The sequence below is a fragment of the Sinocyclocheilus grahami genome, unplaced genomic scaffold (genome assembly GCF_001515645.1).
Source record: "Sinocyclocheilus grahami isolate Dianchi unplaced genomic scaffold, SAMN03320097.WGS_v1.1 scaffold106.1, whole genome shotgun sequence".
In the NCBI taxonomy this organism is placed as follows: Eukaryota; Metazoa; Chordata; class Actinopteri; order Cypriniformes; family Cyprinidae; genus Sinocyclocheilus; species Sinocyclocheilus grahami.
The window spans coordinates 2,489,067-2,501,298 of NW_015505285.1; the positions used below are offsets into that span (position 1 = coordinate 2,489,067).

General features: G+C 36.8%; 1 protein-coding gene across 1 annotated transcript in view; it reads right to left on the minus strand.

The window, feature by feature from the left end:
- LOC107588702 (poly(ADP-ribose) glycohydrolase) overlaps positions 1-12,232 on the minus strand; it is a 36,071-nt gene that overhangs the window by 16,961 nt on the left and 6,878 nt on the right. Inside the window, exons 7-8 of the mRNA XM_016276914.1 lie at positions 5,510-5,602; positions 4,187-4,379 (exon numbers count right to left, since the gene is read on the minus strand). Coding sequence (XP_016132400.1) covers positions 4,187-4,379; positions 5,510-5,602 — 286 coding nt within the window. The remainder of the gene's footprint in view (positions 1-4,186; positions 4,380-5,509; positions 5,603-12,232) is intronic.

Sequence of the window (12,232 nt, forward strand, 5' to 3'; positions counted from 1 at the left end):
CTTATGTAACATCTATTAGTATTATCAATGTTAAAAACAGTTGTGCTACTTAATACTTTTGAGGTATTAAACGTGTATAAAAATGTGATACATTTTCAGGATTCTTTGATAAAGTTCAAAAGAACAACTTTTATTTGGTAAGGAAAATTTTTGATTAATTTAATGCTTAAATCTTAGCGACCCCCAAACCTTTGAATGGTACTGTTTGTGATCAAGGATTTTCCCCCACAGTAACCTATTGTAAGTCAAAAATGTTAAATTAGTCAAATTGTTGATAATGGACAATGGACATCCAGAATTATAAATGATTTCTTCTTGACAAAAGGACAGTTAAGTAAACTGACACAGGTTTACCCCATTCGCACATAAATGTAATTCAATAAATGCAGTCGATGTACAACACAATGTAAATCTCACATAATCGAAGGTGACGAACATGGCAACAGATGTCAATTTGGCGGCTCCTAATCAATCTGAATCTTTACAAGAAACAATGACAGCTGTTCGGATCTCACTGGCGGATCTGTATTCATAGTTTTGCAGGTGTACCGCTGGAAAGCTTGCTTTGATGTGCACATTTTGAAACTAAAGTAAATATATCTTCAGCAAGCCTATATGTCATTTCCCAGAGGGCAGACTATGACAGCTCTGCCAAACAAGCAATCTCTAAATTGCCTGGTGTTTGATAGCAGCAATGCTCAAGCCAATGAGTAAACTGATGGACAGTCACTCAATTAAAGTGGGCTGCACCGTAACGATCCACATGTCTGGATCCTCTGCGGTCTTGCTGAAACGTGTTTTCTGCGGCATGGCTGAAGTCACGGCCTGCAATGTCCTAACTAGTACTACTTTAAAAAAAAAATAGAATGGTACTTGTTTGTTAGTGTATGATGCTTGTGCACACTTTGTGTCTCTGTGTTCACCTGAATGACCAATTAGATTTAATGCTGATCTCACTCAGACCTTCATTATCTAGAGCACTTTAACTATGTCCAGCAGGGACGAAAAAGGCAGAAACAAGACAATGGCTGCAAACGAAGTCAAATGTATTAAATTTAGCTCCTCTGTATGTCTTGGAGTTTGTATAAGTACTTGAAGTGCCTGGGAAATCAATAGCCATCTCAGCATGACAGAGTAAAACTGAGGGCTGCTGCTACGTTTTTCTGAATGTGTGCGGCACGATGAACCACAGGCAGTTTTCCTAAAGAGTTTTAAAGGATAATTCTGTTACTCTGACTTGCAAGAAAACAACTTCATTAAAGCAGAGACAATCTATGACTGGCATTTTTACAGGATAAGTGCTGTAACTACAGCCATATTAAAGATGAAGTGTCTAATTTCTGCACCACTACCATCATCAAATTAAAATAACTGTTTTCAAACAGGTTTCCTGATGACTTTCCTAAACACCCATTTTCAGTTAGTTAAACAAACACAGTGTCACTGTAATAATACTCTTCTTTGAATGGCGTACAGTTGTCACTTTTCACTGTTTTGCTATGAAGAAAAAATAAGGAAAATTATATTTAAATTATATATATATATATGTGTGTGTGTATATATATATATATATACATATACAGTGGTGTGAAAAAGTGTTGGCCCCCTTCCTGATTTCTTATTTTTTTTGCATGTTTGTCACACTTTAAAAGGATCATATGATGCAATTTCAAGTTTTCCTTTCTCCTTGGTGTTACAAGCTGATTGTACATAGATAAGATCCCTGAAGTTGCAAAGACAAAAGTCTCAAAACCAAAGAGATATTCTTTATCAAAGTTAACTCTGCCACGCCCCCCTAAAACGGCTTGTTCTAACACGCCCCCACATATCTACCTCACTATGTGGAAATATTTGCATAATGCCGCCCAAATGTGCATGCAAAGAAAGAAGGCGTGGTTTCAGTAACCGCAGTTAGTGTTGAAGCAGCCATGTCAGGGAGACACTGTGTGTTTCTAGGCAAAAGCAAAAGCACTTTATTTGGTTTACTAATATTTAAATTTGTTTAATGATCTGAAACATACAAGTATGAAAAAAATAAGAAATCAGGAAGGGGGCCAACACTTTTTCACACCACTGTGTGTGTGTGTGTGTATATATATATATATATATATATAGTTTTAGCTGCATAAATATTAAACCTGTATATATTAAATTAAGACATTTGACCATCTACAGCAAATATTGTTTTCATCATGTGACTCTCTCAGTGACAAGTGGAAAGTAAAGCACACTGACACTCTCCCCACAGCTAAATCTACAATTATATACTATAGTATTACAGTATTTACCATTTTTAATTTGAATGAATACATAAACAAATGTTGTATGTATGTATGAATAATAAGGGATAATCAACGGTTTGCTGTGCATTAAAGCTGTGCATTTTAAATGCATGACGTGGAGGCAAAAAACCACTCGATGCGGCAAGCCGTTGATTATCCCTTAAATATATACATACATACATACAATTAGGCTACTTAAAAAACATTTTACCACCTCGTTGCTGAGGAATATAATGTAGCGATCTAGTAACAAGTTTATGTGCGATCTGTGATCTCTGACTCTCTTTCTCTGTGTGTGTGTGTGTGTGTGTGTGTGTGTGTCAGCTAAATATACAATTATATACTATAGTATTACAGTATTTACCATTTTTAATTTGAATGAATACATAAACAAATGTTGTATGTATGTATGAATAATAAGGGATAATCAACGGTTTGCTGTGCATTAAAGGATTTTAAATGCACGACGTGGAGGCAAAAAACCACTCGATGCGGCAAGCCGTTGATTATCCCTTAAATATATACATACATACATACAATTAGGCTACTTCAAAAACATTTTACCACCTCGTTGCTGAGGAATATAATGTAGCGATCTAGTAACAAGTTTATGTGCGATCTGTGATCTCTGACTCTCTTTCTCTGTGTGTGTGTGTGTGTGTGTGTGTGTGTGTTTGTGTGCCATGTGAGTGATGGGTGTGGGTTTGTGTGCATCAATTAAAACAGCGCATAGAATGGTAATTAAACTGACTTGGAACTATCTGTGCATTAAACTGACTTTTTTTTGTTTTATTGCATACCTGCCAGCCAATCAGAATCCAGTATTCAGACAGACCATGGAGGGGAGAGAGAAATTTTTTATATATATATATATATATATATACAGTATATGTATGTATGCATGTTGACAACTCATTTCACCTGCTACAGCATTAACAAATAACACTTCATCACTTCACTGTCATGTGAATCTCTCAGTGACAGGGAGCCATATAAAATGGGCTTTTCTAAATATCTGGCCATAAGACAAAAACTACGCACAGTTAACTAGATTAAAACACATCTTACTACTCTGTCAACGAGATGTACCCTTCGATATACTGTTGTTGAATACCAACAACATCTCCATGTAGTGAGATGAGCTCTGGCTGCAGGAGATCCCGCTCATCAGAGGAAGACATCAGAGTAGGCACGATGACAGACGAGAGATGGATGGCCACGCACTTCCACCATCAGTCTCCCTAGCATCTAATTCATTTGTTTTAATCAGCCCGTAAAGGCTTGATTTAAGAATTGTACCACATGAGTGGCTTTGTTGTACAGCTGCAATTTAAGAGAAGAGAGAAACTCCTACACGTTGTCTCCTCTACACGCTGTATAACGGCAAAGACGATATCTATCAAACCAAACAACAGTGAACTAGGAGAATCACAGTCAACCAAGACCTTTTTTGTAACATTAGCCATATTGTGTAAGTCTTAAAACTCTAAAATTGTAAATTTGGCAACACACAATTTTGTTCACAACATATTTCTAAACCCATAATTGGAGTCTGAAGCATCATAGCCCCCTTATGGGTGATTCAATATTAAAACATTTAATGATGGAAAAGTCAGAACAGTGTAAATGGTCATTGTAAATGAAAATCACATTGTTGATTTGTGAATGTGGAGGAGTGTAATTTTGATAAAGAGGAACCTTCACTAAATTTGATACTTGAGGCCTCCACATTCCACATTAACAGGCCAAAATCCATTGTAAATGTAATAGAAACAGACTACTAGATAATGGGAAGCTAAATTAAATCATGTCGTGACTTACCTAACAGCCTACACATAAACCCTAATTTGGATGAAAATCTAAAACCTCAGACAATCAATAACTAGACCGGCAAAATATGTAACGGGTCTCCAGAGCGACGCCACTGAAGAGGAGGCAGTACCTGTAAAAATTGATCTCGGGGTAGTTGGCATACTCGGACTTGCGCGAGTTGCGTCTGGGAAATGTACAGAAGAAGGCATTGGCAAGAAGGCAGGCAATTTGTTCCTGTGACATGGTCAAGGACTGATTCATCCTTGTCTTAAGCAGCGGGATTGGCTGTGGAAGAGGAGAGAGAGGCAAAGATCATTAGTTTAGCAATTGACCAAACAGGGAGACAGAATTACATTAAGCAAATGGCCAGCAGTAATTAAGGTGCCCTGCTGTATCCCACCATCAGCCAGCAGCATTTACACCGAACGTCATCCATCTCTACAGATCAGACTTAATGACTCTTAAGGGCAGTATAGATGACTAATCAATGCAAACATTAATAAAAAGTACATAAATAAAGAGTGGATCTGAGCTAGAAGAGATTTTCCTTTTTAAGGGCAAAAACTCCTGAATTCTTAAAGGCTTCTTATCTGTGCAAGATCTTACATAAACAATGATTCAATGGCTAAGTAGAAACTAGCTTACTGAATAGTTTGCAGCCTTGTCTTGCCTATATTTATTCAGTTTAAAGCTGAATTGTTTATTTTCTCAATGTTAAAAATGCTTTAATCTATTCTAGCTTAATATATCACTCTATCAAACACTGTTTCTAAATGGTACTTCAGAATCTTACAAATAAAAAATGTAAAATACATAAATAAAAATACACAATAGCTAAAACCAGCCTAAGCTGGTTTAAAAGCTGGAAGTAGCTGGTTTTAGCTGGTCTCCCAGCCTGGCCAATCTGGTTTTAGGTGGTTGGCCAGCTGGTCTTCCAGCCTGACCAGCTAAAGAATTGGTCAAACCCCCACTAAAACAAGCCTGCAAACCAGTTATGACCAGGCTGTAAAACCAGCTAAAACCAGCCAAACATCTTAGGCTGATTTTAGACTTTTTTTCTTCAGCAGGAAAATAAAAAGATAACATGAGAATTAACATAGAAGTACATTTGTGAAAACTTAAAGCATTAAATTTAGATGCATTTAAGAACATATCTCTCAACATTTTTGCTCTGATGTCAGAAATTAGGCTGATGGACGTCTACCATTGGCCTCCATTAGTTCAGATGATAATGAGGCAGTTGTGCTCATGTGGAAGTGTCCTTCACTAGCCACTGGTTTTACACCGCAGCACGCTGGGCCCATTGACCTTTACCAGCCAGACATGATTATCACTACTGATCTATTTTTGCCCCAAAACCTGAGCGTCTCTCCAAGCCAATGTGAAGGACAGCATATGATTTTGTGTAGCCTCACCTGGGTGCAAATCTTGCGCGTATTCAAAACCAGTTTCATCATCTTTGGCAATGTGACGTTAAAGAGATGCTGTACTTCTTCATTTTCCATACCCTGCAGTAGAAGGATTAAATGTGTTTGATAGCGGATTAGGATTAACAAACAAATGAAGAAACAGGTCTGTTCACACTTTAAATATACACAATTATTTAAATTGGTTTAAAGTCTGTAAGATGCATTTATTTAATCAAAACAGTAATATTGCTAAATATTATTACAATTTAAAACAACTTGTATTTGAATACATTTTAAGTTGTAATTAATTCCTCAGTGTCACATAATCCTACAAAAATCATTCTAATACAGTGGGGAAAAAAAGTATTTAGTCAGCCACTCCCCACTGTATGTTGATTTGCTCAAGAAACATTTCTTGGTATTGTCAGTGCTAAAAACAGTTGAAACCATGATACATTCTTTCTTAATTGAATTTGAGATGAATATAAAGTAAAGTTTCTTTTAAATAAATTATTTGTAACAATCCGAGTCTTTGTCACTTAAAAGAAGTCAATATTTGTCTATTAAATTAAATTAAAGTGACACCTCTGCTTAGAGAATGAATCATACTTTAGAGTATTACCAATTAAAGATTGACAACATTACCATGTTATGTCCTCAATCTAATAAGAAAAAGAAAATGTCAACTGTCTGATACAAAATAGAATAAACAATGAAGCCTTTTTAGCATGAGTTTCTAAAACAACATTTAATGGAAAACAACTGTCAGAAAAAGGAGCCATATTGTTGAATAAGACACTTGACCCCAGCTGTCATATAGAGTATTATTCATGTGTCAGGGGGGGAAAAAACCCCGATAGGACGTTATGCTGTCAGAATGACATCAATAGGTGAACAAAAATTATTTGCATCCTGAGCTGCTGGCTTTTTGGCAACAAAAACAGGTTGCTTTCAACTTTTGCAAGTAAAACATAAAAGCTCAGAGTGCACTGGATAAACACATTAAACGCAATATTAACCATATTAGTGGAGTTCCTATGGGCAATCCCAGCAATCATTTTATCTCTCTATTGCCTGGAGCATCCAAAAAGCTTGATTCAGGGAATTAATATATAAAACTCCTCGGTTTGTCAGTGTAGCAAGAAAAAACTCACTCATATCTGAAAAGGCAGTAACAAAACTTGATCTATCGCACAGAGGTTACAAAAACGTAATTTTGTGATATTAGCAGAGCTCCCAATGGTGAATGACATGACTGAGATGGAAATAAAGACAAAGCCCTCGGTGCACTTTTCATCTCGGGTAAAATACAGCTAAGCAACGTCACCGTAGATCTCCGATCAGGCAAACAGCACTGCTTTGTGATATTCATTCTGAAGCGGAGGGTGTCAAAACAGCACACGCTGGCTCAGCAGCCTTGTATGATTTCGGGAAAAATAAATACGCTACTGTTTTATCATCACACAGATTTACAACACACTTATTTACAAATATATTGGCTGCGATTGGCAGCGCGCTCAGTCATGGGCCCATTTCATCAAGGTTACTGGGCGTGCTCAGCTGATTAAATGGGATTCCTGGAACAGATGTAAATGGGTTGAGGAAGGAGAGGCGGCGTGGGGCTCTTCTGGACAGGAAGCCTCGCCTGACAATTTAACCAAGGAGCATTTATACACCCGCAAAGGAGGCCTGACTAAATGCTGTCATAAGTAATGACCTGCTTGACATCGTAAAGTGCTCCTCTGGGTTTAATGAGTGAGGAGAGCTGACAGGCCGGATGGGCCTAAGCTGAGGTTGCAGGAGTTAGACCTCACTAAATCAAACATTCCCCCTTATCCTGCCGAACCAGAACCTGTTAGATAACATACTACAATCTCTATCCAATCCAACCAATAAAAATTCAAAGAGTGGTCGGATGAGGTCATTATTTTCTTATTTTTTGATTTGTGAGTACATAAACTGAAAATAAATAGCAGATTTTTCTTGGACACTCCGCATTATGAGTACATGACATACGTGCTTAGTATTTTACACGCCATTTTTGGGGTTTTAAAGGGGCATATCACCCGTGAACATGGAAATTCAACCATCATTTACAAACCCTTATGCTGCTCCAAACCTGTATGACTATTATTTTTTTATTCTGCAGAACACAAAAATATATTCCCAAGAATATTTCAACCATTTTTTCTATCCAAACAAAGTCAGTGAGGTTCAAACAACATACTGTCGGACATCTTTGACTTTCATTGTGCGGGGATGAGTGAACCATCCCTTTAAGATCCAAAAAAACTAAACTGTATTGTAATTCAAATGAAATCCCTGTGTCAAAATAAAATAAAATAAAATAAAATAAAATAAAGTTCCCAAGAATATTTCAACCATTTTTTCTATCCAAACAAAGTCAGTGAGGTTCAAACAACATACTGTCGGACATCTTTGACTTTCATTGTGCGGGGATGAGTGAACCATCCCTTTAAGATCCAAAAAAACTAAACTGTATTGTAATTCAAATGAAATCCCTGTGTCAAAATAAAATAAAATAAAATAAAATAAAATAAAATAAAGGGCAGTTAAAGTCCTAAACCAACCAGTATTTCTTACTTGCAAAATCAACCAGTTCCATTCATTGCATGATTTATATAATTAGCATTTTTCTGCAGGTCAGTATGTTTAGACAAATACTGTGTGTTGGCTTCAGGGAATCCCGCTATTCTGAGACACTGAAATAAGATGGTTGTGTAGGCGAAGGGCTAGAGGCTGAAGTGGAGTTCTGTGCACTGAGCCAGCAGTGTGAATTTATCAGAGCCCACTTCTCTGACACTTTCATTTCAGGGTAGGGCTGAGGCTCAACTACAATTTATGACAAGTCCGGTCCTAATTTGTATTTTGCTTCTTTCCATAGCCATCACACCTCTGTTGTCAATCAAAATCCCAGCAGCCGCTCAGCTTTGTGACAATTATTGGAGTCCTGCGGTAACAGACACAATTTTAAGACACCAGAGAGCCATTCTATTTGCACACCTTATAGGGCCGATAACAGCACGGGTAAATACAGAATAACACCGAGTATAAATGCAGCTACAGAATGCATGTGATCTATTCAGATGAAAACTATATTAAGAATTATTCTGTTATTCTTGAGCTTTAATCAAATTGAAAATAATAATGAAATTTTGTTTCATGACATTCTTATCTTCAAGTGTTATTTCACAGCCAATAGATTTAAATGGTCATACTCATTATTCCACAAGTCTCCAAATAACATTAACATCCGTCCTGAAATTTAAATTCACCTAGAAGGACAGATAAGACCACCACTTTATGTCCCAGAGGAAACCGCTTTCAGATAGTAGGCCTGCTCACACCAAAGAGGATAACTATAACAATAGTTTTAGAAATTGTTCTAAATTTAGAAGAATAACAGAATCCACAGCGCAACTACAATGTTAACGGCACACAGAGAAAAAATATTGTTAGAATCACTTTCAAAGTTTTTTCAGCTGACTAACAATAAAAACACTGACAGCCAATCAGAATCCTTCCTGCTTTAGAAGATCCAGCATTTAAATCTGCAGATCAAAAAACTGCAGTGTGCACTTATTATAAATGAAATGTTATTGTGCATTAGTGTTGACACAAATATAGCTATCATTGTAGTCATATTTTTAGTTACCATTCTTGTTGTGAATGAGCCTTAAGCCTGCACTGATTCTTCATTTCATTAACACAGAACCGAAGCGGAGAGTGGGAGCTGCCATATTTTCACTATGGCCTGTATGCAGCATTGCGTAAACATGGATTTATTTTTTGATGTGGTCTTGTTGCTCTATATTCTGCTTTAAAAATGTTTGATTGACAGTCATAGTGCAAGCACACATTTGACATGCACGATTCAAAACTCTCTTACAGTTATTAACTGACCGCTGTTCAGAGATGTTTCATTTAATCTCTTAAATTGAAAATCAATCGCCAACTCTCCAGGCTGACATACCAGTGCCCTCTGTTGATGATACAAGGAAATAAGACAGCTGGCTTAAAAGCATTTAAATATGTATGCACACAATGATATTATACCACAAAAGTCTATATAGTACCATAATATTCAATAAGATTCCAGACAATTTAGAAAAAGGGCATTGGTAGGGATTCATAAAAAGCAATTACACAAGGAAAAGTATGCATTTGTAAGCACCTGCATACTTAATCACAGCTGAAAGAGTGAGAACTACACTACATTAATTAATAGCAACACAAAAACATACAGATAACAACAAGATTGCGTTCTTAAACACGACACCACTTGCCATCTCATCAGTGAGGACAGGCCTTAGGGTTGATGTATGATCACCAAAAAAATTATAGTCATAAAATGATTATGGCAAAAGCCAGACAGATGGAAAAACACTGAGGAACGTGAAGATGCATCGTGCCTGAGCCAAAGAGCAAAGGCACAGCTCAAGCTCTTAAGTGGACAGTTTAAGGAGCTGGTCCACTCAAGCATGCTTCATTAGAACGCGGTGCACTTTGCTAATGGCTTTGATTGGCTCCCTTATAGATTTAACGGCTGTGGTTAATTAAATTTGATACAGCCATAAAAAAAGTCACAGACAGCTATTGATTTACACAGGTCTGAGATTATTCTATCAAATCATCTTAAGCATGGAGGGGACGTTCTGATGCCTTGGCTGAAGCCATAACTATAAGAATAGCACTGTAATACAGAAATGGCTTTTGACTATTAATCTAAGATATAGCATAGTTCAAAGTCTGCCATTTATTGCACACTGGAGAAAGACTGCACACAGAGAACTAAAGGCAGTTAAAGACTTTCTTGCAACACAATGACTATGTGTTCTCTGGAAAGGGAGAATTAGTACCATTGCCAAAACAGCGACTGTACAAGTATGAAATGTATTGTCACTTTGGATAAGAAAGTGTTTGCTAAATGAAAAAGATCCACATAATCCTATGCCTCAAAAACATTATGAGTCATGGAACAGTGATATAGCATAATGAAACCAATGCCTGGTGGGTTTATTCTCCACCTACTACAGTCGCAATCAGTGATCGAATTGGGCTAGTAATCACCAGTAAAAGAAATTAATGTGCAATGCCTTTAAGATCCAAAAAAACTAAACTGTATTGTAATTCAAATGAAATCCCTGTGTCAAAATAAAATAAAATAAAATAAAATAAAATAAAGGGCAGTTAAAGTCCTAAACCAACCAGTATTTCTTACTTGCAAAATCAACCAGTTCCATTCATTGCATGATTTATATAATTAGCATTTTTCTGCAGGTCAGTATGTTTAGACAAATACTGTGTGTTGGCTTCAGGGAATCCCGCTATTCTGAGACACTGAAATAAGATGGTTGTGTAGGCGAAGGGCTAGAGGCTGAAGTGGAGTTCTGTGCACTGAGCCAGCAGTGTGAATTTATCAGAGCCCACTTCTCTGACACTTTCATTTCAGGGTAGGGCTGAGGCTCAACTACAATTTATGACAAGTCCGGTCCTAATTTGTATTTTGCTTCTTTCCATAGCCATCACACCTCTGTTGTCAATCAAAATCCCAGCAGCCGCTCAGCTTTGTGACAATTATTGGAGTCCTGCGGTAACAGACACAATTTTAAGACACCAGAGAGCCATTCTATTTGCACACCTTATAGGGCCGATAACAGCACGGGTAAATACAGAATAACACCGAGTATAAATGCAGCTACAGAATGCATGTGATCTATTCAGATGAAAACTATATTAAGAATTATTCTGTTATTCTTGAGCTTTAATCAAATTGAAAATAATAATGAAATTTTGTTTCATGACATTCTTATCTTCAAGTGTTATTTCACAGCCAATAGATTTAAATGGTCATACTCATTATTCCACAAGTCTCCAAATAACATTAACATCCGTCCTGAAATTTAAATTCACCTAGAAGGACAGATAAGACCACCACTTTATGTCCCAGAGGAAACCGCTTTCAGATAGTAGGCCTGCTCACACCAAAGAGGATAACTATAACAATAGTTTTAGAAATTGTTCTAAATTTAGAAGAATAACAGAATCCACAGCGCAACTACAATGTTAACGGCACACAGAGAAAAAATATTGTTAGAATCACTTTCAAAGTTTTTTCAGCTGACTAACAATAAAAACACTGACAGCCAATCAGAATCCTTCCTGCTTTAGAAGATCCAGCATTTAAATCTGCAGATCAAAAAACTGCAGTGTGCACTTATTATAAATGAAATGTTATTGTGCATTAGTGTTGACACAAATATAGCTATCATTGTAGTCATATTTTTAGTTACCATTCTTGTTGTGAATGAGCCTTAAGCCTGCACTGATTCTTCATTTCATTAACACAGAACCGAAGCGGAGAGTGGGAGCTGCCATATTTTCACTATGGCCTGTATGCAGCATTGCGTAAACATGGATTTATTTTTTGATGTGGTCTTGTTGCTCTATATTCTGCTTTAAAAATGTTTGATTGACAGTCATAGTGCAAGCACACATTTGACATGCACGATTCAAAACTCTCTTACAGTTATTAACTGACCGCTGTTCAGAGATGTTTCATTTAATCTCTTAAATTGAAAATCAATCGCCAACTCTCCAGGCTGACATACCAGTGCCCTCTGTTGATGATACAAGGAAATAAGACAGCTGGCTTAAAAGCATTTAAATATGTATGCACACAATGATATTATACCACAAAAGTCTATA